The sequence below is a fragment of the Vipera ursinii genome, assembly GCF_947247035.1.
Source record: "Vipera ursinii genome assembly, chromosome: 2".
NCBI classification, from domain to species: domain Eukaryota; kingdom Metazoa; phylum Chordata; class Lepidosauria; order Squamata; family Viperidae; genus Vipera; species Vipera ursinii.
Window position 1 is genome coordinate 18,588,076 of NC_139513.1, and position 27,341 is coordinate 18,615,416.

The window sequence follows — 27,341 nt, forward strand, 5'->3', positions numbered from 1 at the left end:
TTCAATCATTGCTTGATTTAATCAGCTCTTTTTCTGGATTAATAAGAATGTTAAAAAATGAACAAGGAAAACCAATTAAGAAATTAATTTAGAATAATATAGATGTTGCTATAATATTTCATATGGGCTCTTGGAAATAAAATTTCCTCTTCAGGTAGCACCAGCATTTTTTTTTCTTTCACTGCTGAAATCCGGACCAGATTTTCTTCCTACACCAGCATTCTGTTAAAGGGCGGGGGAGTTTTTTAAAACTGGGGAGAACAAACATTCTTGGGGTGCTTCCTCACATCAGTTATTCATCCAAGCATCCTGCTAAGGGAAAAGATATTTTAACAAAATGGGGCTAAGGAAACATCCATTAATTATTATTTATCCAACCAGCTTGTTAAAGGGGAAAATTCTTTTTGAAAACTGAAATCTTTATGGGACGGGGTGGAGTAAACTTGGAATGAAACAGACTGGGAGTAATCCTTGATCAAATCCCAAATCAAATGCTGCAATTGATAGTGTGTCTCAGAGATAATAGGAATATCTGACTGAGGAAGACCTGCCTGGACTGTCCCCTTCCCAGCCAGCCAATCAGGAGGAAGGCAGCCTGGGTCACTATGGAAGGGAGAAGCAGAAGACGACTTTACAGAGTATGGAATATGTAGAATGTGGAATGGGATCATTTGCTGGATGGAAATCTTCAAGCTAGACCAATGAGGTTCCTTAAGGCAAAAGATGGTTAGAAAGAGTAATTAGTACTCTCAGGCCAACCTAGGACAGGTGCATCCATGGGGTGGGGGGAATCTGGTGGGTGGAGAACATCTTATAGGCCCTTTGTTCAATTGCTTTTGGGGGAGCGTTCTTAGTCATAACAGGGTCCCCAAGGGAACATGGGCACTCCCAAGCCCCTTCCTTTATCTTGCCTTTTCAGTTGTGGCACCTCATTTATGGAATGCCCTTCCCAAAGAACCTCAATTGGCACCCACAGTGGCCTCATTTTGGCCCCAGGTGAAGACCTTTCTGTGTGGAAGGAAGGAAGGAAGGAAGGAAGGAAGGAAGGAAGGAAGGAAGGAAGGAAGGAAGGAAGGAAGGAAGGCTAATATGACTGAGGCTACTGTAGTACTATTAAACAGGTTTAGGGCCTGGAAACTTTAGAATTCTAATTTACAGAACATATCTAAATCTCTTTTTAATATCTCATATATTTGTTTTAGTAAAACTTTCGAACTAGGAGGGTGTAACATTTTATCATCTAGTGTGTTAAAGGGAAGTACTGTATAACAATATCCCATTATCCAATTTTTAAAGTCCCTATTCTAGCTAATAAAATAACTGAAAACATTTCTCTCTATTTTGCTGTAGCATCCTTTTTTCCACTAATTGACTCTGAGCTAATAATTCTGTACCTGAGTGTTCGGGATGGACTGAAAATAGGATTATTTTTATTAGATCAATTCATCACAATCTACATAAAAGGAATTAATTTCTGTTCGGTTGTGATCAACATTCAAAAGCGCTATCTTTGAATTTGGCCTGGTGGTTTATTTTTATTTCCTCTTCTTTGTCTCCATTTATCTGATGAAAATGTTCGACTAGCATTCTTGGACCTGTAGCTATAAATAAAAGAAACTTTAAATAGGTTTCTTATCAGATAAAGACCATGGCAAACCACCATCATGCTGTCAAGAAAAATGCTTGAACATGTCCGTGATATCACCAGGATTCAAACTCGACTCAATGGAGAAGTTTATTTTTTTGTACTTCTGCAACCCCATTCAGTGATTTGTAGATGGGCCTGTAAGAGAGCTTATTTCATTTCAAAGAATTGTTATTATCATCATTAGATCAGATTATTACTACTATTAAAAACATCCATGCAAAGAGATGGATCTCAGTACAAAGAAAGAAAACATGTTTAAAATGCACCTCCCCCAACCAAGGCACAGTTTAAGCACCATCAAAATTACAAATGAAAACTTCCAACACTTAAAATTACTATTTTGTTTTACTGCCATAAAAGCCATGAAATCCACAACAACCATAATCTATTTACAGCCAGAGTAAATAAAAATAGCCCACAAATGATACTGTCCTAATCTCTGAACCTGACGCCCATAGCAGTGGTTCTTTATTGGCACAAAAATGTCAGAAACAAATGGGTGTTTTGCACTTGAAGACAGGATTAAATTGATTGCAGGCCCTGAAAACCCCTGAGCTTGTACCTCCCATTCAGGTCAACAGATCTTTTCCTCTATTGAAACCATGCTTACAAGCCCAGGTAACCTTATCTGAACTGAGTTTGGCTGGGCAAAGCAAACTAGGTTTGTTTAGAGTTGCTATGGGTTGGCACCCCTTCATGGATTACTGCCTTGTCGTGGCGAAGGGGCTTGCGTAATTCAATGAAGCTATGAGCTATGCCGTGCAGGGCCACCCAAGACGGACAGGTCATAGCTGAGAGTTCTGACAAAACGTGATCCACTGGAGAAGGAAATGGCAACCCACTCCAGTATCTTTGCCATGAAAACCCTATGGACAGTACCAAAAGGCAAAACGATATGACGCTGGAAGATGAGCCCCTCAGGTCGGAAGGTGTCCAATATGCTACTGGGGAAGAGCAGAGGGCTAGTACTAGTAGCGCCAGAAAGAATGAAGCGACTGGGCCAAAGCCGAAAGGACGCTCAGCTGTGGATGTGTCTGGTGGTCAAAGGAAAGTCCGATGCTGTAAAGATTTTTTCTCCATAGGAACCTGGAATGTAAGATCCATGAATCAAGGAAAGCTGGACGTGGTCAAACAAGAGATGACAAGACTGAACATCGACATCTTAGGTATCAGCGAACTAAAATGGACAGGAATGGGTGAATTTAATTCAGATGACCATCAGGTATACTACTGCGGACAAGAATCCCTCAGAAGAAATGGAGTAGCCTTCATAGTCAATAAAAGAGTAGGAAAAGCAATACTGGGATACAATCCTCAAAATGACAGAATGATCTCAGTTCGAATCCAAGGCAAACCATTCATTATCACAGTAGTCCAAGTCTATGCCCCAACCACCAGTGCTGAAGAGGATGAAATTGACCAGTTCTATGAAGCCCTACAGCACCTTATAGAACTAACACCAAAAAATGATGTCCTTATCATCATGGGGGATTGGAATGCTAAAGTAGGAAGCCAAAAGATAAGCGGAATAACAGGCAAGTTTCGCCTTGGAGTACAAAATGAAGCAGGGCACAGGCTGATAGAATTTTGTCAAGAGAATACGATGGTCATAGCAAACACTCTTTTCCAACAACCCAAGAGACGGCTCTACACATGGACATCACCAGACAGTCAACACAGAAATCAGATTGACTATATGCTCTGCAGCCAAAGATGGAGAAGCTCCATACAGTCAGTAAAAACAAGACCAGGAGCTGACTGTGGCTCAGACCATGAGCTTCTTGTTGCAAAGTTTAGGCTTAAACTGAAGAAAGTAGGGAAAAGCACTAGGCCACTCAGGTATGAATTAAATCATATCCCTGTTGAATATACAGTAGAGGTGACAAATAGATTTAAGGAATTAGATCTGATAGACAGAGTGCCTGAAGAACTATGGACAGAGGTTCGCGACATTGTACAAGAGGTAGCAACCAAAACCATCCCAAAGAAAAAGAAATGCAAGAAAGCAAAATGGCTGTCTGAGGAAGCTTTGCAAATAGCTGAGAAAAGGAGGGAAGCGAAAGGCAAGGGAGAAAAACATAGATATGCCCAATTGAATGCAGAATTCCAGAGAATAGCTAGAAGAGATAAGAATGCCTTCTTAAATGAACAGTGCAAAGAAATAGAAGAAAACAATAGAATGGGGAGGACCAGAGATCTTTTCAAGAAAATTGGAGAGATGAAGGGAACGTTTAATGCAAAAATGGGCATGATAAAGGACCAAAATGGCAGGGACCTAACAGAGGCAGAAGAGATTAAGAAGAGGTGGCAAAATTACACAGAAGAACTATACAAGAATGAGCTTAACGTCCCAGATAATCACAATGAGGTGGTCACTGACCTCGAGCCAGACATCCTAGAATGTGAAGTGAAGTGGGCCTTAGAAAAGCTGAGCAACAACAAAGCTAGTGGAGGTGACAGTATTCCAGCTGAGCTGTTCAAAATCTTAAAAGACAGTGCAGTAAAAGTGCTACACTCAATCTGCCAGCAAATTTGGAAAACTCAACAGTGGCCACAGGATTGGAAAAGATCAGTTTACATTCCAATTCCAAAGAAAGGCAGTGCCAAAGAATGTTCAAACTATCGCACCATTGCACTCATTTCTCATGCTAGTAAAGTTATGCTTAAAATCCTACAAGCCAGACTTCAGCAGTATGTGGATCGAGAACTACCAGAAGTACAGGCAGGATTTCGAAGAGGCAGAGGAACTAGAGATCAAATTGTCAACATATGCTGGATCATGGAGAAAGCTAGGGAGTTCCAGAAAAACATCTACTTCTGCTTCATTGACTATGCTAAAGCCTTTGATTGTGTGGATCATAACAAACTGTGGCAAGTTCTTAAAGAGATGGGAGTACCAGACCATCTTATTTGTCTCTTGAAAACTTATATGCGGGTCAAGAAGCAACAGTGAGAACTGGACATGGAACCACTGATTGGTTCAAAATTGGGAAAGGAGTCCGGCAAAGCTGTATACTTTCGCCCTGCCTATTTAACTTATATGCAGAGCACATCATGAGAAAGGCAGGGCTATATGATTCAAAAGTTGGAATTAAGATTGCCGGAAGAAATATCAACAACCTAAGATACGCAGATGATACCACTCTAATGGCAGAAAGTGAAGAAGAACTAAAGAGCCTCTTGTTGCGGGTGAAGCAGGATAGTGCAAAACTTGGGTTGAAACTTAACATTAAGAAATCCAAGATCATCTCATCTGGCCCTCTCAATTCCTGGCAAATAGATGGGGAAGAAATGGAGGTAGTGACAGATTTTATTTTCCTGGGCTCCAAGATCACTGCAGATGGGGACTGTAGCCAAGAAATTAAAAGACGCTTGCTCCTCGGAAGGAAAGCCATGGCAAATCTAGACAGCACACTAAAAAGCAGAGACATCACCCTGTCAACAAAAGTGCGTATAGTCAAGGCTATGGTCTTCCCAGTTGCAATGTATGGCAGTGAAAGTTGGACCATAAGAAAGGCTGAGCGCCAAAGAATTGAGGCCTTTGAACTATGGTGCTGGAGAAGACTCCTGCGAGTCCCTTGGACTGCAAGGTGATCAAACCGGTCAGTCCTAGAGGAGATCAATCCTGACTGCTCTTTAGAAGGCCAGATCCTGAAGCTAAAACTCAAATACTTTGGCCACCTAATGAGAAGGAAGGACTCACTGGAGAAGAGCCTAATGCCGGGAAAGATTGAGGGCAATAGAAGAAGGGGACGACAGAGAATGAGGTGGCTGGATGGAGTCACTGAAGCAGTAGGCGTGAGCTTAAATGGACTCCAGAAGATGGTAGAGGACAGGAAGGCCTGGAGGAATGTTGTCCATAGGGTCGCGATGGGTCGGACATGACTTCGCAGCTAACAACAACAACATGGGTTGGCAAAGGCTGGGTGTCGAGTCTTTCAACCTTGCAGAACTAACTTCCCAAGACAAACACTCTGCACAGCTTCCTCTAAAATTCACTTTTGGCCTCTCCTTCCCCATAGCTCCACCCACATTTCCTCCTTCCCTCCTTTCCATTTCCATTTCCCCCCACAAAAAGGGGAGGATCCTTCCCATTGCTAGCCAATCCCATCTCCCCATGGATTCTCACAAACCCCTCTTTCCAAGGCCCTGCTGCCCAGAAGCAGGGAGATGCTGCAAAGCAAGAACTATCCTAGAGGGCTCAGGGATGGAAGCCCCGCCCCTTGTTTACACATGGGTAGAAGGCGGGTCTGGCTGCCATCTTGACGTGGTTGACCTGCCTTGGGACACCCTTGCTGCAATCCCCATTCCTTTTGAGAGTCTGCTAGATCAGTGGCTCTCAATTTGGAGTCTGTGGAAGTCAAAATAAATAAGCATTTTTAACATTTCTTGTTTTAAATGTATGGAGACATTACAAAGTGTCTTATGATAGATTTTCACACTTACAACGATTGTGGCATTCCCTTGATTACTTGATCAAAATTCAGTCCCTTGGCAATTGGTTCATATTTATGACAGTTACAGTCTCCCAGGGCCATGTGACCACCTTTGGTGACCTTCTGACAAACAAAGTCAATGGGGAGGCCGGATTCACTTAGCAACCGTGTGACTAACTTAACAACTGTGGCGATTCACTTAACAACTGTGACAAGAAAGATTGTCATGGAGCGCTAACCCCGAAAGGGTCACTGAGGTCTGGTTTCCCCGGCCGTCTTTTCCAACTGAAGGGATTTTATTATGTTTATGATTTTATTATACTTAAGCTTGATATTAGTAATGTAATTTTGTAACCACTTTATATTGATATTACAGTAGTAGTGATACTTTGTAATCATTTTACACACAATTTTGTTTATGTGCAAGCAGCTTTTTTAGGTGCCTTATATTGGGAAATTATTTATGCCTCACACTAAATATACAGGAGATTGCTTACATGCAAGGAGCAAGGTGAGATTCAGGGGTCCAGCAAATGAGGAGTGGGGAAGGTGAGCAAGGCTGGATTGATGTATACGAGTCACCACCTTGGAATTTGCTTTTCTGTACTACTTTACTCCTGGTACCGAGACTTGAGTCTCTTTGTTCTGGAAAGGTATACAAAGTGGAAGAAATCTTTTCTGGGTGTGCCTTCACCCCTCTCAGCAGCCACGAAGAGGGAGGGAGACACACGACTCTGTTCTGATCAAAATAAAAGTCGTTTTCTTGTTTAAAGCTCAACTCAGGAGTTTCTTTGGCTCTTCAAAATTCCTGAGTAGGGCAGGGAGGTTTCTGAGGTCAAGAGGAGAACCTTACACAACCATCTGGGTGCCTTTCCCTGCCAAAACCTCCTCCTTTTTATTCCACCCCCCACTCAGTGGGGTGAGGAACAGATGAGCAGGAGGCCCCACTTCTCTCCTCTCCCTTCTCTCCCCCCAAAGACACTCAGCTCTCCCTCTCTATCCCCTGCTCTCCTCCGCTTTCCTGCCAAAACTCCTCCTTTTCATTTTCCTCCCCACTCAGTGGGGCGAAGAGATGAGCAGGAGGCCCCACTTCCCTCCTCTCCCTTCTCTCCCCCCAAAGACACTCAGCTCTCCCTCTCTATCCCCTGCTCTCCTCCGCTTTCCTGCCAAAACTCCTCCTTTTCATTTTCCTCCCCACTCAGTGGGGCGAAGAGATGAGCAGGAGGCCCCACTTCCCTCCTCTCCCTTCTCTCCCCCCAAAGACACTCAGCTCTCCCTCTCTATCCCCTGCTCTCCTCCGCTTTCCTGCCAAAACTCCTCCTTTTCATTTTCCTCCCCACTCAGTGGGGCGAAGAGATGAGCAGGAGGCCCCACTTCCCTCCTCTCCCTTCTCTGCCCCCAAAGACACTCAGCTCTCCCTCTCTATCCCCTGCTCTCCTCCGCTTTCCTGCAAAAACTCCTCCTTTTCATTCCCCCCTCACTCAGTGGCGGCAGTGGCGTAGTGTGGGGGGTGCAGGGGGGGCCGGCCGCACCGGGTGCAACATCGGGGGGGGCGCGCTCGCACTTGCAGCTCTCTGCCCCTGCCTGGCTCACTCACTCTCTCTCACTGCAGTGCTGGCTGTGCGAATCCGATCCGAGCCACCGGGTCGCCGCCCACTGTGGAGGGGGGGTGCCAGGCATGCGGTGCGGTTAGGGGGCGCAAATTACTTGCCTTGCCCCGGGTGCTGACAACCCACGCTACGCCACTGAGTGGCGGCCAGCCTCTTGGCCCTGCTTCCCTTCTCACTCAGGTTTGTCCCCAAAGCAACTCCACCTGTCCCTCTCACCCTCCTTCTCTATCCCCTCCTCTCCTCCTCTTTCCCGTCAAAATCTTCCCTTCCCTTCTCTCTCTTCCCCCATGATACAGTTAAAACTGGGCAAAGCTTATCTAACAACTTTCTCACTTGGGCTCAATTGTGGTTTTAAGTCAAGGGCCACCTGCATTAAGTATGTTCCTTTGGATTCCTCACACGCTCCTTTGCCAACAGCAGCTTGTCAGAGTTCAGTTGTTTAGATGCTTTGAGATGTTCCAGAGAGCTGCGGTTAGCGTTCAAAAATCACCATATCAGACTTGAGATTCACTCCCCTTATTATTCACCTTTATTTTTAAAATAACTCAAGGAGGCAAACATATCCAATACATCTTCCTCCTCCCATTTTCCCCACAACAATCCTATGAGATGGTTTGGTCTGAGAGAGACTGGCTTAAAATCACCCAGTTGGCTTTCATGGCTAAGGGAGGTTTGAACTGTCTTCCTCTTCCTAACCTGACGCCTTAGCCACTAGACCACGGGTTAGCAACCCACGGCTCTGAAGCCACATGCGGCTCTTTCAGCCTTCTCCTGCGGCTCCCAGTTTCCAGAGACAGAGAGACAGAGACAGAGAGAGGGACTTGCGCTTCCCTTCTCTCTCTCTCTCTGTGTCTGTCTGTGTGTGTGTCTCACAGTCCTCCAAGCTGACAAGCTTATTGGGCAAGGCTCCTGCTCCATAGGAAGCAGGAAGAGAGCCAGCCCAATAAGAATGAGTATTAGCTTGTCCAAAAACAGTATGAAGCCAGCTTGCCAGGTGAGCAGAAGATCAGAGAGAAAGAGAGGGGGGGAGGGAAAGAGAGGGGGAGAAGGAAAGGGAAGCGCAAGTGTCTCTGTCTGTCTCTCTCTCACACTCACACACAACACACAGAGTGGGGGAAGAGGACTGGCAAACCAAGGGGAGAGAGAGAGAGAGAGAGAGAGAGAGAGAGAGAGAGAGAGAGAGAGAGAGAGAGAGAGAGAGAGAGAGAGAGAGAGAGAGAGAGAGAGAGAGAGAGAGAGAGAGAGAGAGAGCAGGGGCAGAAAGAGAGAGGGAGGGAGGGGGACAAAGGAAGGGAGGGGGAGAGAGAGGGAGAGACAGAGAAAATATGAATATGTGGTTGTCCTAACTGGACTTTTAGTAAAGAACATTGAATGAAATATTTTGATTGTTTTTTTTAATTAAGAAGTGACGTATAGGGATAATTATGCTGTATTTAAAGATGGTAGATAAGCTACTAAAATTGTTTTTACCTGTCGGGATGAAGGAGAAAGGGGTTTTTTCTGCTCTTTTTCCTGTCCTTTTCTTTTCCCCCCCCCCACAATTTTTTTTCTTTTCTATTTTTCTGTTTGTAGTTTTTATAGTTTGCACCGGCTTTTTATTTCATAAATACAAGGAGGACTCAAATAGACATTTGAGTATTTTATTTGAAAGTAACCTTCGACCCAGCGTCTTTTTTTTTTTTTGGAGTTCAAAATGCTTTTGTTGCAAGCAGAAATAAAAATTTGCTTTCTTTGTAGCAGTTCATTGATTTCATAAATGCAGCAGACTATAGTTTTTTTATACATAGCATAAAGGTAAAAAAACAATATATGCAGTGTTATCGTCATTTTATTTGTCAAAATGGTTTTGTGGCTCCGTGGGTTTTTTTCCGGTGGGAAATGGGTCCAAGTGGCTCTTTGAGTGTTTTAGGCTGCCTACCCCTGCACTAAACCAAACTGGATCTGATTCCCATCTCAGTATCAAAGCCACTTTTGGGGTGCCTCAGATTTTTAACCCCTGGTGACTGCCTGGATGAATCTCCTTGCACTTTTCTTGGCAAGGATTCAGGAGTGGCTTGCCATTGCCTGCTTCCTAGGGCAGAGTGTGAGTGACCGGTCCAAGGTCACCCTGGATGCAGTATTCCAAGCGTGGCCTTACCAAGGCGTTATAAAATGGTATTAACACTTCACGTGATCTTGATACTATCCCTCTGTTAATGCAGCTTAGTACTGTGTTGGCTTTTTTGGGAGCTGCAGCACACTGCTAGCTCATATTGAAGTGATTGTCTACTAGGACTCCAAGATCCCTCTCACAGTTACTACTATTGAGCAAGGTACCACCTATACTATACCAGTGCATTTGGTTTTTCTTGCCTAAATGTAGAACCTTACTTTTTTCACCACTGATTTTCATTTTGTTAGATAGCGCCCAATGTTCAAGTCTGTCAAAATCCTCCTGTATCTTAAGCCTATTTTCTGGAGTGCTGGCTATTCCTGCTAGCTTGGTGTCATTTGCAAATTTGATGAGTTCCCCATCTATCCCCTCATCCAAATCATTGATGATGTTGAAGAGCACTGGGCCACCCCACTACACACTGCCCTCCGTGTAGAGGCAGTTCCACTGAGGATCACACACTGAGTACAGCCAGTCAGCCAGCTATGAATCCATCTGGTGGCGATGCTGTCTAACCCACATTTTTCTATCTTGTCAAGTAGCAGGTTGTGGTCTACTTTATCAAGTGCCTTATTGAAGTCCAAGTAAATTATATCCACAGCATTCCTCTGGTCCACTAGCTTTGTCAATTGGTCAAAGAATGCAATAAGATTTGTCTGGCATGAACTCCTTTTATTTTTTTATTTTATTTTAATTCCATTTATATCCCACCCTTCTCCGAAGACTCAGGGCGGCTTACAAGCTTAGCAGTAGCCTTCATTCTATGTATATGCCTGCTTATTAGGGCTTTCACACACACCCCAAGCGGCATTATTACAAAGTCAGCTTAATTGCCCCCAACAATCTGGGTCCTCATTTTACCTACCTCGGAAGGATGGAAGGCTGAGTCAACCTTGAGCCTGGTGGGATGCGAACCTGCAGTAATTGCAGGCAGCTGGTGTTACGTACGGAGGGATTAGCCCACTGCTCCACCAAGGCTCTTGACAAACCCATATTGGCTTTTGGTAATGACTTTGTTTGCCAATTTGTTGCTTATCTTTTCCAGAATCTTCCCAGGTATTGAGGTCACGCTGATAGGTCTATTGTTTCCTGAATCTTTTTTTCCTTTTTTTGAAGATGGGAACTACATCAGCTCTTTTTCAGTCCTCTGGTAGTTCCCCAGTGCTCCAGGATCTTTGAAACATATAGTTCAGTGGTTCTGAGATCACATCTGCCAGTTCCTTGAGAACCTTGGGGTGTAATCCATCTGGTCCTGGTGATTTGATCTCGTCTAGGGTAGGCAGGTGCTCACTTACCATTTTCTTGCCTATCTTAACCTGTTTCAAATCTGTCTTTTACAGTAGCTTTTGATAGGTTGGTCTGTTTTTTTCCTTTTGTGTAAATGCAGATGCAAAACTTTAACTTCCGTCCTGTCTCCAACCTTCGCTTTCTTGCGAAGGTTGTTGAGAGCGTGGTTGTGCTGCCACCACGTGGCTGTTCTTGGGAAATTACCAATATGCTAATTGGGTCTGTCAGTACCTTCCCCTTTGTGATGTATTTCCTATCCTGCTCATGATGCTGTACTAGGATCCAACCCTTCTGGGTTGGACTTCCTCTTTCTCCTTGCTCCCTTGTGTTCCATCCTCCATTGTAACATCTGAACACAAGCCATGTGGACAGTAATCCTGTTACTGTCTTTTGACCTTAAAGTTCCGACCACGTTCAACTGACCACACCTCTGCTGTAACCACCTTCTACATGCAAAATAAAGGTATTTCAGATGAACCAGGGGCTTTATGAGTTCACTGTCTGCAAAGGGCCGTTAAATGTGACTAAATTCGCTTAAACAGACCAATAAGTGTCTTAACAAGGAATTAATTTCGCAACATAACGTGTCTGTAGCAGAACAGTCAAAAGACAGTAACAGGATTACTGTCCGCATGGCTTGTGTTCAGATGTTACAATGGAGGATGGAACACAAGGGAGCAAGGAGAAGGAGGAAGTCCAACCCAGAAGGGGTGGATCCTAGTACAGCATCATGAGCAGGATAGGAAATACATCACAAAAGGGGAAGGTACTGGCAGACCCAATTAGCATATTGGTAATTTCCCAAGAACAGCCACGTGGTGGCAGCACAGTGGTGGCACGGCAGCTCCCATTGGTCCTGGAGGAAACTGAGTATCTGGATCCGTACCAATCGGGTTTCAGGCCCGGGTATAGCACGGAGACGGCATTGGTCGTGCTGGTGAATGATCTCTGGCGGGCCCGAGATAGGGGTTATTCCTCTGTCCTGGTCCTATTAGATCTCTCAGCAGCTTTTGATACCATCGACCACGGTATCTTGCTTCGTCGTCTTGAGGGGTTGGGAGTGGGAGGCACCGTTCTGCGGTGGTTCTCCTACCTTTCGGGAAATTCACAGACGGTGTTGGCAGGGGGGTCAACCCCTACGCCCCTTAGTTGTGGGGTGCCTCAGGGGTCGGTACTCTCGCCTCTCCTGTTCAACATCTATATGAAGCCACTGGAAGAGATCATCCGTGGCTTCGGGGTGAGGTATCATCAATATGCTGATGATACCCAGCTTTTCATCTCCACCCCGAATCAACCCAGTGATGCCCTCGATGTGATGTCCCGTTGCCTGGAAGCGGTACAGATTTGGATGGGAAAGAACAGGCTCCGGCTCAACCCGGCCAAGACTGAGTGGCTTTATGTACCGGCATCTCGTTTAGTCCAAGAGGTTCCATCTTTGGTTATAGGAAGAGAGATGTTACCTTCCGTTGATAGAGCACGCAATCCAGGCGTCCTCCTGGATTCACAACTCAGTTTTGAAGATCATATTGGAGTCGTGGCTAGGGGGGCATTTGCCCAGATTCGCCTGGTACGCCAGTTGCGCCCCTTTCTGGACCGAGATGCCCTACGTACAGTCACTCACACACTCGTTACCTCACGTATAGATTACTGCAATGCTCTCTACATGGGGCTGCCCTTGAAGACCACCCGGAGGCTTCAACTGGTGCAGAGTGCGGCTGCACGGGTAGTGATGGGAGCACCCCGATACTCCCATATTACACCCCTCCTGCGTGAGCTGCATTGGTTGCCAGTTGCCCTCCGGGTGAGATTTAAGGTGCTGGTACTTACCTTTAAAGCCCTACATGGCTTAGGCCCGGGATACTTGCAGGACCGTCTGCTGCCGGGAACAAATTCCCATCGCCCAGTACGCTCACACAGAGAAGGCCTCCTCAGGGTGTCGTCGGCTAGACAATGTCGGCTGGCGACCCCCAGGGGGAGAGCCTTCTCTGTGGGAGCGCCAGCCCTATGGAACCAACTCCCCCCTGAGCTTCGGATGGCCCCAGATCTCCAGTCCTTTCGCCGCGGCCTCAAAACACTCCTTTTCCAACTGGCTGACCTGGACTGACAGGGATTTTAATTATGTTTTTAATTTTTAACTCTAATTTTTAATTTATTTTAGTTTTAATTTATTGTACAGGGGACTTTAATTTTAATTTTAACTTCTGTATTTATTGTATGTTATTGTTGTTAGCCGCCCTGAGTCCTTCGGGAGATAGGGCGGCATATAAGTCCCAATAATAAATAAATAAATAAAACACTAAATAGTTCTGCTTTCTCCCTGTTGCTTGTCACCTTCTTCCCACTTTCCCCCACTAAAGGACCAATTATTTCCTTAACTTTTTTCTTGTTTTTTACATGTTGAACCCTTTTTTTTTGTAATTTTTGACTTGTTGGAAGCCTTCGTTCATTTTGAACCTTAGCTTCCCTCACTTCATCTTTGCAGGCTCAAGCTATTTGCTGATATTCTGCCTTATTTACGTGCCCCTCTTTCCACTTTTTATACTTGTCCTTATTGTCCTTCAATTTATCAGAGTTCTTTCTGCGGCCATGCTGGTTTATTTTGAGAGCTGTTATTTTTCTTCTTCCTTGGTATTGTGCTAGACTGGGTTTTTATAATCTCACTTTTCAAAATTTCCCAAGCTTCTTGAGTTGTTTTCCCCTTGATTCTCATCCATGGAATCCTTCCCGAGCTCTACGTTTATTGAAATTGGCTCTCTTAAAAGTCCAAGACAATAGTTTGACTGTGTTCTATTGCTTGTGCTTGCATGATGTTGAATTCCAATATTGCATGATCACTGCCCCCCCGAAGGTTCCTGTGGCTTCAACATCTTCTATCATTTCATCTGTTAGTGAGAATTAGGTCCAATAAAACCAAAGCTCCCTTCTCTACTTTTTGGCAAAGTTGTCTGCTAGGTTTGGTCTTCCACTTGGTGCGGAGTTTGTCTCCCAGCTGTCAGGGTAAAGTCCCCCATTACTATTGTGATGTGCTTCCTACATACCTTAGTTATCTGACTAGCAAAAAGTTCATCTATTATCTCTGTTTGGTTGGGTGGCCTATAGTTTACACCTATGGCAATGTCATTTTTCCCTTTTATATTGATCCAAATGCATTCAAGAGTTTCTATCATTGTTGTGCTCTATTTCTGTAGAGATGTAGTTATTTCTTATATAGAGAGCAACTCCACCTTTTATTTGGTCTGCTTCTTTTAAATAATTTATATCCTTCTAGCTGCGTGTTCCATTTGCGGGTTTCACCCCATCATGTTTCTGTAATGGCAACAATATCATATCTGCCCTCAATTTACCTGAATTTCTAGTTCACCCTGTTTATTGTTCATACTCTGTGCATTGGTGTATAGACATTTGAGTCCTTTATGACTGACCCTGTGTTTACTTTCTACATAATCTGTGTGGTGCCTCAGTTTTCCAATTTTCTTACCACCTGTTTGGTTAGTGCAGTTTGTGTGGCACTATTAAAAGCTTGTTTTTGCTTGACAGCAAGGTTGATATATCACATCTATGCTACATGCACTGATAACCGTATAATTTTTAGATTGCCGGGGACCCAGATGTTCTGGATCAATTAACTCACTGTCCCCATTGTTTAAATATTCCTCCAGAAAATCTCTGAATTTATTGCCAAGTAATTCGGTCCCTTTCTTTGATGGATGGAAACCATCTTTTTTACTTTTCGTTGGACCAGCTACAGACATCATGACTAATATAACCAAAGCCTTCCCCTTTACACCACTCCTTTAGCCACATATTGAATTCTGCTATACGCTGGCCTTTTCCATTTTGTTCCTTATACACTGGTAAAACCTCTGAAAAATTAAGCCTACAGCCTATTCTGCTAAGTTCCTGCCCCAAGCTCTGGAAATCATTCTGCAGAGAGAGTACCTCTTTTGGGGACAGATCGTTAGTGCCAAGATGTACAATAGCATCCACATCACATTCCTTGCTGGCATTCTTGACTACCTTAAAAATATGCTACTTGTCCCTACTGGCAGTAGCATTAAAGGTAAAGGAAAAGTTTCCCCCGCACATACGTGCTAGTCGTTTCCAACTCTAGGGGCCGGTGCTCATCTCCGTTTCAAAGCTGAAGAGCCAGCGCTTGTCCCAGGACGTCTCCGTGGTCATGTGGCCGGCATGACTAGACACCAAAGGCGCACGGAACACTGTTACCTTCCCACTGTAGTGGTCCCTATTTTTCTACTTGCATTTTTACGTGCTTTAGAACTGCAAGGTTGGCAGAAGCTGGGACGAGTAACAGGCGCTCACTCTGTTATGTGGCACTCGGGATTCAACCCGGCAAACTGCCAACCTTCTGATCAACAAGCTCAGTGTCCTAACCCACTGAGCCACCACGCCCCTTGGCAGTAGCATTAGATAAGTATAAAAAGTAGATAAGTACATATATAAAAAGGCAGAAACAGTACTAGTATTCGGGGGGAAAAAAGCCTATGATGCTGTAAATCTTACATTGAGTCTAATATTTGCTGAAGCCCTGCTAGAGTTTGTTGGGATTATGACTGTGTTTATTTAAAAGGAAACAGAAAAAAATAAAGCAAAAAAAGGGAAAGAAAATAGAATATATTGAATTATGGGAACCTACACGGGAACCTACACAATCACTGATAGGGACGCGGTGGCTCAGTGGGTTAGGACGCTGAGCTTGTCGATCGGAAGGTCGGCAGTTTGGCGGGTCGAATCCCGAGTGCCGCGTGACAGAGTGAGCGCCTGTTACTCGTCCCAGCTTCTGCCAAGGTAGCAGTTCGAAAGCACGTAAAAAATGCAAGTAGAAAAATAGGGACCACTCCGGTGGGAAGGTAACAGTGTTCCGTGCGCCTTTGGCGTCTAGTCATGCCGGCCACATGACCACGGAGACGTCCTCGGACAAGCACTGGCTCTTCAGCTTTGAAACGGAGATGAGCACCGGCCCCTAGAGTCGGAAACGACTAGCACGAATGTGCGGGGGAACCTTTACCGTTTTTACACAATCACTGATTGCAACTAAACTTTAAAGAAACAAGGAGGATACAAAAATGGGAAGGAGAGCTGTGACGGACATCTAAAATCCATGATTTATGGGTTTAGCCGTAAGAAAAAAGTATCCTTAATATTGATACACTTGAACACATAACATTAAAGCCTATAAAGCTCCTACAGGGCACCTCATTTTTTAGATTGATTGACTGACCCATTCTTTCAATTTCCAAAGCTACACAATCGCAAGCAACTCAGTGCGGCATCCAACACTAAAGGAAGGTGTAGTAGCCAAAAGCTAAGGAACCTCTGCTTTAAAGACTTTCAGGGACTACAGCATAGCAAATAGGGATTTTTCCAAAGTATTGTGTATGGATTCCCGTTATTTTAGGGGAGTGTTATGCGGGCGCCATCACACAAAAAGAAAGAGGGCAGAAGGGTCTCTCCAACCAAGGAAATGTCCGAGAATGTATGAAGCAGAGTTGCGGTCCTGGCATCAAAAAAGTTTACTTGTCTCCCTTCGCAGTTCAGAGAGATGCGGATCCTTGTGGGCTTCTCAGTCAGGACAAATTCAGAACGTACTGATGTAGGGAAGATCCTGTATTTCCCTCCCGATAACCCAATCTGCCAGTGTCTGGTCTCCAAATCAAGATTTGTTACCTTCAATGGCTTGTTGGCAACCCCTACACCCCATCCTGCTACATCTCCTACAATAACTTCCCAAAAATGTCTCCCTGTTGAGAACCTCTGACAGCCAAGGACATAAGGATTATATTCAAATCTCTTGCTGTTTCGGGAAGTATATATTGGTTTAACTGGCTTAACTCCTTTGATGCTTTTGTGATCTTCGGAGATGTCAAGATGGCCAGGATGGGCTGTGTCTGGATCCAGCGTTACATTCACTGTAAGGGGGAAGGGAAGGAAGAACAAGAGCATCAGCTGCAGACCTGATTTTTTGTCTTGACCCCAGAAGTTCAACCCTATAGCCTCTTGTGGGAATGGAGTTCAGTCCCCAAACACCCGCTTCAGGACTGGAAGACTCAATGTTTTTTTAAAAAACAACACCTAAGCATTGCCTGGTCCAGGCTTCTCCAACTTTGTCAACTGTAAGACTTGTAGACTTCAACTCCCAGAACTCCCAATGGGGCTGCTAGTGTCCAGGTCCCCGCTCTGCCCCATTTTCCGTAAGCACTTGGCTCTCCCACTGTCTTAGTTCCGTCCTCTGTTCACTGGTGGCCTGTTCAGCATCCCTCTGGCCTCTGGCCTTCTACTCCCACTCACTCAGGTTGCCTTCGCCAACTGCCAGTCCCCCTTCACAGTTGAGAGAAATGCGGATCCTCATGGGCTCCTCAGTCAGGACCAGTTTAGAGTATACTGACGAAGAGACGATCGTATATTTATTTTTCCATTTACAAACGTGCCAGTGTCTGGTCTGCTCATCAAGATTTGTTACGCTCACCGGAATGCTGGTAACCCCTACACCCCATCCTATTCTATTGCTTACAATAACTTCCCAAGAATGCCTCCCTGTTGAGAAGCTCTGACAGCCAAGGACATATGGAAATGTTCAAATCTCTTGCTGTTTGGGGAAGGATATCTATATATTTAACTGGCTTAATTCCTCTGGCGCTTTTTTCATCTTTGGGGATGTAAAGGTGGTCAGGATGGGTTGTGTATTGATTTAGACTTACATTCACTGCAAGGGGGGAAGGAAGGAAGGAAGGAAGGAAGGAAGGAAGGAAGGAAGGAAGGAAGGAAGGAAGGAAGGAAGGAAGGAAGGAAGGAAGGAAGAACAAGAGCTTAGGCTGCAGGCCTGGTTTGTGCCTTGACCCCCAATATATCAACCCTACGGCCTCCACTCTGAAAGGAGTTCAGCTTCCAAGACTGGAAGATTCACTGATTTTATGAATGGCACATTGCCTTGTCTTTCCAAGCCTTCATGGTGCTTCACCCCGTCCTAATATCCCTGCATATCAATCTCTTTAATTTCCATCTTGCGGGTGGGGAGATTGGGATGGGGAGTGAAGAGTGGTTGGCTTTGTCTTCACTGAGTTCCTGGGAGGGCCAAGGTGGGAACAGGGGACTTTTATCTGGAGCTTTAATACAGAAGATCAGGCAGAGCAAGAGGCTGCCATGTTTCAATTCTGAACGGGCAGAGTCAGAGGATGACCCACAGGTAACCTGGGGCACATGACGGAATGTGAGGAAGCAAGAAAGTCCAGTTACCTTGTGAAAAAAGCACCTTTGAGACATCACTGGTGCTCCAACTTTGCTATTTGCTCTGACCCAAAGGACTTAATTTCTCTGCTCCCAAAGACCTGGTGTCTCACCAATTTATAGTCAGGCAGTAAAATCAAGAGGATGTTATTAGCCTGGCAGGAATTCTATATTCTTTTCAGTCCCAGCCCATATTTTCCCATTTATGCAAATATTTCATTCTACACTAAGACTGGATTTTATATTTATATTTACTGTATTATGATAGTCTTTAAGGCATTTAATCCTATACTTCTTTCTTTGTCACTCCTTATATGGAAAGGAATGCAATAGAATAGAATAGAATAGAATAGAATAGAATAGAATAGAATAGAATAGAATAGAAATAGAATAGAATAGAATAGAATAGAATAGAATAGAATAGAATAGAATAGAATAGAATAGAATAGAATAGAATAGAATAGAATAGGAGGAAGACAAGAGGAGAGAGGAGAGGAGAGGAGAGGAGAGGAGAGGAGAGGAGAGGAGAGGAGAGGAGAGGAGAGGAGAGGAGAGGAGAGGAGAGAAGAGAAGAGAAGAGAAGAGAAGAGAGAGAGAGAAGAGAAGAGAAGAGAAGAGAAGAGAATTCTTTATTGGCCAAGTGTGATCACACACAATGTCTTCGGTGGATAAGCTCACAGTGTACATATAAATAGCAAGTAATAACTCATAAATAATAAATCATTAAGTTTACTGTCTTCAAGGTATCTAATCTTATGCTTTTTTTCTTTGTCACTCTACTGTACGGCATTCCTCTGAAAACAGCAAGCGATATATAAGAGATTCTTATCACTCATATTTACCTTCCTGGAGTTGAAGTCCACTTTCCAGAGTATCTGTGTAGAGACAGAGGTCATATAAAGGTTATGTAGAGGCCGTGTGCAGCAAACTGCCATGCCTCAGTACCTGTTTACCTCATATGTCTATGAGCTCACCCTAATAAGCACCACCAGCCACCATCAAGATATGTGAGACTCTACCCTGGCTGGGATGTTCTTAAAGATTGACAAGGAGAATACACCAATAACGATGCTGTTGCTATATACTCTTTGCTGCTTGTTAAAAACTGTATAAAAAGCAATAAACTCTGCGTAGGCAGACAGACGTTTGGGACACCCTGCTATGACTGGTTTCTGAATCCATCAATCTGGAGAAGAAAAGGAAGGGATTCAGCATCTCATCATTGGAACTGGAGCAACAGAAGGGGCTCCCTACAGATACCATGGTTTGCTTTGCAGGATCCCATCTGGGGTCGGTCACCAGGACGAGAGGTTTTGTCTTCTGGGCTCTTGCTGGAGCTGTCTTCAGGGAATTTGCTGTTTTGTGTATGGTATTTATAGTGTCTCTGTGTGTGGCTTTTTAGACCGACAGACACTATAAATACCGCGCACACACTCTGCTAGAGAGAAATTCCCTGAACATGGGCTCCAGGGAGAGACCGAAAGCCCAGAAGACAAAAATTCTCATCCCGGTGACTGACATGGAATAGAATAGGAATAGAATTGAATTGGAAGGGACCTTGGAGGTCTTCTAGTCTAGCCCCCTGCTCAAGCAAGAAAACCTATACCGTCTCAGACAAGTGACTGTCCGGTCTCTTCTTAAAAATCTCCAGTAATGGAGCGCCCACAATTTCTGGGGGCAAGCTGTTCCACCAGTTAATTATCCTCACTGTCAGGAAGTTTCTCCTTAATTCCAGGTTGCTTCTCTCTTTGATCAGTTTCCAACCACTGTTTCTTGTCCTGCCCGCTGGTGCTTTGGTGAATAATGTGACCCCCTCTTCTTAGTAGCAGCCCCTCAAATACTGAAACTCTGCTATCGTATTTATCGTATATTCGTTTCATTCTTGTTTGCTTTCCTTGGCCTCAAATCAGGAAATAAGGAAAGCTGCAGGCCAGAATGTCATTGGTGGCTATATCTATTCTGTCAGATACAAATATATTCTACTATATTTTCCATATACAGGTAGTCCTCAACTTATAACCATTAATTTAATGATTACTCAATGTTACAATGGCACTAAAAAAAGTGACTTATAACCAGTTCTCATACTTACGACCGTTCCAGCATCCCCAGGCACATGATCAAAATCCCAGCACTTGATATCCAGCATGTATTTATCACGGCCGCAGCATCCCATGGTTGTGGGATTGTCCTCTGCAACTTTCCTGGGGAGCTTCTGACATGCAAAGTCAACGCGGGAAGCCAGATTTGCTTAACAACCACACGATTCACTTGCCCGCAGTGATTTTCTTAACAACGATGGCAAAAGGGGTCATAAAGTAGAGCACAACTCACTTAACTGAAATTGTGGTCATAAGTCAAGGACTACTTGTACATATTCCATTATATTTAGTGGAAGCTTATTCAGCTTCCCCAGTGATCAGTGAATATCGATTTGGGAAATAAAGAATACAGGTAGCCCTCAACTTATGACCACAACTGAGCCCAGAATTGATGTTGCTAAGTGAGAAATTTGTTAAAGTCAAAGTTACGACTTTTCTTGCCACATTTGTTAAGCGAATCGCTGCAGTTGTTAAATTAGTAACACAGTGGTGAAGTGAATCTAGCTTCCCCATTGACTTTGTTTGTCAGAACATGACAAAAGATGACCCCAGGATACTTCAACCATCATAAATATGAACCAGTTTTCAAGCATCCGAATGTAAATCACGTGACTGTGGGGATGTCATAAGTGCGAAAAATGGTCCTAAGTCAGTGCCGTTGTAACTTCCAACAGTCAGTAAATGAACTGTTGTAAGTTGAGGACTACCTGTAAATGGTCAACTATGACTGGCTAATGGTTTCCTCATCTTTAACGGGACAAACCAAGTAGCTCCTGTTCCCCCTCCTGGTGCCAAGAAACAAGGCCTTTCCCCAGAGAAATGAAGGTGTCTTTTCCACCGATCCTGACATCGATCCCTCTTTGATCCCCCTGACACTGACCAAGAATCTCTTTTGGATGCTATGGGGTCAAAAATCCAGCGTAAAAACTCGGCGGCCGTTTTTTACCTCTGAATTTTTTCATGACACTTTTCAGAAGCACAGTGATATCACTGTAATCCCAGATTGTCCACATCGGGTCTACAAGTAAATCCATGGGATTCTCATATGCTTCCTTCACCTGGTACCTGGCAAGAAAAAAAGAACAATGTTTATCATCCTCTCAATGGAAGCAGCTTTCTAAAACATCAGATGGTGCTTGAGGATTGGCTAGCTACAGGATCCAGTCTGAGTCGGTCACTGGGACCAGAGGTTTATTCTTCCAAGCTTTTGGACTCATGCTGGAGCCCATTCTCTCTCTCCACAATCTGTACACTGGGCTGCTCAAAGTTTATAATGAAGCATTGTCAGAAGCAAAGGTACCTAAAACATAGACAGAAGTGAATATAACATTGATACCTACTCTAATTCACTACCAATAAAAAACTACAGGCCAGTATCGTTCTTAAATATAGATTACAAAATTTATGCTTCAATAATAGCAGGGCAACTGAAAAGGTTTTAAAATGACTTAATACACATAGATCAGAATGGATTTCTACCTAAGAGGCAAATTAAAAATAATACGCGGATGATCTTGAATACATTGGAATACTATGAGATGCACCCTGGAAAGCAAATGGCACTGATCTTCCTTGACGCACAGAAGGCATTTGACAATGTGAACTGGGAATTTATGCTTTTACAATTAAAGTACATAGACTTTGGAGATAAATTTATTAACACGATTAAGGCAACATATCATAAACAAACAGCAAAGGGGATTATAAATGGGGACTTGACAGAGAACTTTAATATAACTAAGGGTACGAACCAAGGATGTCCCTTATCTCCATTGTTATTTATTTTAACTTTAGAGGTGTTAAACGGAAATATTAGGCAAGACAGTTGAATAAAAGGCATGAAAATAAAGGAGGAGTATAAGCTACAGGCATTTGCTGATGATTCCGTGTTTACTTTATAGGAACCACAGGAAACAGGACCTAAACTAATTGAGAAAATAGAAGAATACGGTGCAGTGGCAGGATTGAAAATAAACAGAGAAAATTAAAATATTAGTTAAAAAACTTTACAGATAAACAGAAAATAGAATTTGCCAAGATGATGGGTATGCAGACTGCAAAGAAGGTTAAATATCTAGGAGTTCAATTAACAGCAAGATGTGTAACTATCAAAGAAGATAACTATGATAAATTGAAAGCGCAAATTAAAGTAATTTGGAAAATTGGAAAAACCTACAATTATCCTTGTTGGGCAGAATAGCTACAATTAAGATGAATATTTTGCCAAGATTATTGTACCTGTTTCAGACAATTCCAATAAGAAAAAATACTTTGAAGAATTAAATATAAAAATTTATATGGCAAGGCAAAAAATCAAGAATAAACGTAAAAATGTTGTTGTTGTTAGCTGCGAAGTTGTGTCCGACCCATCGCGACCCTATGGACAACGTTCCTCCAGGCCTTCCTATCCTCTACCATCTTCTGGAGTCCATTTAAGCTCACGCCTACTGCTTCAGTGACTCCATCCAGCCACCTCATTCTCTGTCGTCCCCTTCTTCTTAGAGGAGGCTTTGGCCTTCCATATTCGGAGCTATATTATCAAGCATTGTTACTCACATGGATGAAAAATAGATTAATCTGAGGAACATAAGATTGTTGACACTGGAGGATCATGATGGCACACGTTTTTATGGTATGGGAAGAGTGATATACGTAGCTACTTTCAAAGACATTATATTAGGAATGCATTACTGCTAGTATAAAAAATAAATAAAGAACAGTAGTATTTGAAAATACCAGTCTGGTTGTAAAGTTGAGTGCTGCCACATGATCGCTCACTTAATGACCTCAATGCTTAGCAAAAGAGGTTCCAGTTCCCATTATTGTCTTAAGGTGAAGACTACCTGTACTAGTTGCAAGGGAAGCTGAATACAAACTGAAGATGAATATGAATCAGAAGTGTAATCTGCTACAAAAAGATGCAGGAACAGAGCCAAAGTTTCCAAATCAGGGTTTGTGCTACTTACGCTTTGTTCTGGACTGAAGGGTTGAGTTTTGTGTACCACACATTAAAAAGTATTGTAGAAGGGGCTGAAAAGAGAAGAGCAACAAGCTGACTAGAAGAAGCTCTTCGAAGAGGTATTGAAAGTAAATGTTTAGCCTTGAGCAGAGAAAATTCAGAGGGAACATTAATATTGGAATCAACAACTAGGGTTCAAAATACAGGATACCATAAAAAACAGACTAGAAACACAAGTTAAGATAGGCAAGAAAATGGTGGACTTCCTGTTTCTGTTTAGCAGCGGAGCAGTTGAGGGATTCGGAATGCCGAGCCCTTCAGCTGAATTTCTTTCTGTTTGGGGACCCTAAATGGGCCAGGAGCCACCCCGGAGAGGTGGCACGAAGGAAGGAAGTTCCAGGGACCTAGGAGAGATGGCGGTCTCCCCGAACGGTCGAGAAGCCTTCCAGAAACCAACAGAAGAAAGGCTAGCCTAACGTCCGTCTAGCCCAAGCTGCAAACAACGGAAGTCAAAAGCTCTACTTTAAGCTGATTGTAAACATTTGATAAAATAGATCACAACCATCTACTTGATAAAATAGAAAAATGTGGGTTAGACAGCATCATCACCAGATGGATTCGTAGCTGGCTGATCGGCTGTACTCAGTGTGTGGTCCTCAATGGAAGTGCATCTACATGGAGGGAAGTGTGTACTCACTATGTCCTGGGCCCAGTGCTCTTCAACATCTTCATCAATGATTTGGATGAGGGGATAGATGGGGAACTTATCAAATTTGCAAATGGCACCAAGCTGGCAGGAATAGCCAACACTCCAGAAGACAGGCTTAAGATACAGAAGGATCTTGGTAGACTTGAACACTGGGCGCTATCTAACAAAATGAAATTCAGTGGTGAAAAAAGTAAGGTTCTACATTTAGGCAACATATAAGGAACGGTTGCTGGAATTGGGTATGTCTAGTTTAATGAAGAGAAGGATGAGGGGTGACATGATAGCAGTGTTCCTATATCTCAGGGGTTGCCACAAAGAAAAGGGAGTCAAGCTATTCTCCAAAGGACCTGTGGGCAAGACAAGAGGCAACAAATGGAAACTAACCAAAGAGAGAAGCAACTAGAACTAAGGAGAAATTTTCTGACAGTTAGAACAATTAATCAGTGGAACAACCTACCTCCCGAAGCTGTGAATGCTTCAACACTGGAAGTTTTTAAGAAGAGACTGGACAGCCATTTGTCTGAAATGGTATAGGGCAGGGGTAGGCAATCTCAGCTCTTTTATGACTCATGGACTTCAACTCCCAGAATTCCTGAGTCATAAAATAGCCAAGGTTGCCTGCACCTGGTATAGGGTTTCCTGCCTGAGCAGGGGGTTGGACTAGACCAATAACAACAACAACAACAACAACAATAATACTTAAAATGAGATAGAAAATGCTAAATGATCTTGTTAATGAAAATGAGTGATAAATCCTGAGGACAGATAATCTAGTAGCAAAAGGGGTTCTTATAATAATTATAATGGGATCATTAAATAGACAAAGTGATAGAAAATGAAGAAGCTAAAGTGCTTTGGGACTTTAGAATTCAAAGGCAAGCCCCTGCTGCTGCGTAACACCCCAGACTTGACAATTATTGATGAGAAAGACAAAAAAAGTGGACATGGCACTACCTGGAGACAACAGAATAAAAGAAAAAGAACTAGAGAAAATAACAAAATACAAAGATCTGCAAAGAGAAGTAGGAGGACTGTGGCAAAAGAAAGCAAAGGTAGCACCAACAGTAATAAACGCCTTGGCTGTAATCCCAAAACATCTGGAGCACCACTGAAACATCATCGGCACTGACAAAACCACTATCAGACAATTGCAAAAGGCAGCCTTACTTGGATCAGCTTACATCCTACAATGATACTACTACATCTGTCTATCCTTGGGAAGGACTCAATAGATGGATAAAAATACCAAACTCAATCTAATCATCTAGATGACTGTGGGACCAACCATAGTAATAATTCACCTTATCAAATATTGCCAATTATATTGTGTTGAGGTTGTCTGGGGAAATATTTACGAGGCTCTGAAATACAATACATTTGTCTTTAAATTAAATTACTGACAAATACAAACAGAACTTTCCAAAATAGAAAAACTGCTGGAGGAGCTGCAGATCTCTCAGACTGTAAAGAGGGTGGATTCACTTACTTCTTCAAGATGCTTCCAATGTCCTAAAAAAAGAGAGACAAAGCACTGAAAGGAGCCATTTCTATGCAGTTACATTCTTAAAATTCATAATTGTTTGAAACCAGATACAAACTGACATGTAATTAAAAAGTACTTTTTTCTTTAAAAAACATTGCTTTTCCCCCCCCAGCTGCTCACCGTATTTTAGAGATGCATTGTTTTTGCTATTATGATTATGATTAGGAGCAATAAAGATGATAAGGGCTCTGGAAGCCAAACCGTACAATGAATGGCTAAGGGAACTCAGTATGCTTAGGTTAACAAAGAGACACGACAGCCATCTTCCAATACTTGAAAGACTGTCATAGGGAAAAGGGCATCAATTTAATCTCTGTACCACCAGAAGGCAGGACAAGAAGCAAGGGCTGGAAGCTCATCAGAAGGAAATCCAATTGAGAAATAAAGAATTTCTTGACATTGAGAACCATTAATCAATGGAATGGCCTGCCTCCCCAAGTTGTGGGTGCTCCATCACTGGAGGCTTCCAATAATAGATTGGACAAACATTTGTTTGGGATGGTATAAGGACTCCTGCCTTGGCCAGAGGATTGGACTAGAACAGGGCTTTTCAACCAGTGGTACGGGTATCACCTGTGGTACATTCGTACCTGGAAGGTGGTACGGGACCATCCTAGAAAAGTGGTAGCAGAGGAGGGGAATGAGCTGAAGCAGTGGCAGCACCGCACAAACCTGAGCGAGAGATGGCTGGAGCTGCAGGGCTGTCAGGGCTCAGTGGAAGCGCCAGGATCAGCACCAGGCTCCAGCTGGAGCTCGGCGCTGATCCTGAAGCACCGATCAGCTGGAATGTTGCAGCATCTCCAGGGTCTTGAGATTTACATTCAGATGCTTGGCAACTGATTCATATTTATGACGGTCACAGTGTCCCAGGGTCATGTGAAGTGACCAAAACCTGCTGCAACCACCCAGCAGATGGCGGGGGGGAATAAAACCAAACAGTCTCTACGCCACTCCTGCTGCTAACCCTCAACAGAAATGCTCACAACAATGAAACCTTGGAGAGGAGGAAGAGTGCCGCCGGGTGGGCAGGCAGGTGTCTTGCTCGGCTGTGGCTTGGGGGGCATTTTTTGTGCCATTCTAACTTCGAACAGTCACTAAGCAAACTGTTGTAAGTCGAGGACTACCTGTACTTCATCACTTTTTTCCTTTTTTTTTTTTTGGTCATCAAGTTTTTGACACCTTGTGAGGCGACTGGTGGTACTCAGATGTTGCCATATCCTAAAAGTGGTACAATGACTGAAAAAGTTGAAAAGTCCTGGACTAGAAGACCTCCAAGGTCCCTTCCAGCCCTGTGAGTCTATGATCTCCACTTCCTGCCTGACCTGTAAGAGTTTGCTGGCTGGCTGCTGATGCTTCTCTTCTATCTCCTGGATGAGATCGTCAAGAGAGCACAGTTCCTCCATGTGCTTGGCCAAACCTTTCTCCTTTATAGCCATAATCTCCTTCTCCGTCTCTTCCATTCTAGCCAACAGAAGCTTCTCCTGTCCTTCTAACCAGAGTTGTAGTTCTCTGAATTCAGCCACTATATTTTTTCTCTCTTTTTTGATGAGGTCCTAGAACAAGAAGACAGAAAAAGCAAAAGGAATATTTTTGTTTTTATTTTTACTTAATTATATTTATTTATTTTATTATAATATTAAAACAGATTCCCTG

At 43.5% G+C, this 27,341-nt stretch overlaps 1 protein-coding gene across 1 annotated transcript in view; it reads right to left on the reverse strand.

The window, feature by feature from the left end:
- Positions 1-15,426: 15,426 nt before the first annotated feature.
- The window catches only part of LOC310634753 (E3 ubiquitin-protein ligase TRIM11-like), a 43,167-nt gene continuing 31,252 nt past the window's right edge, over positions 15,427-27,341 (reverse strand). The window contains exons 10-15 of the mRNA XM_083353288.1: positions 27,011-27,241; positions 25,632-25,654; positions 21,424-21,542; positions 19,218-19,250; positions 16,177-17,060; positions 15,427-15,795 (exon numbers count right to left, since the gene is read on the reverse strand). Of these exons, the coding sequence (XP_083209414.1) occupies positions 16,546-17,060; positions 19,218-19,250; positions 21,424-21,542; positions 25,632-25,654; positions 27,011-27,241 (921 nt within the window). The 3' untranslated portion in view covers positions 15,427-15,795; positions 16,177-16,545. The remainder of the gene's footprint in view (positions 15,796-16,176; positions 17,061-19,217; positions 19,251-21,423; positions 21,543-25,631; positions 25,655-27,010; positions 27,242-27,341) is intronic.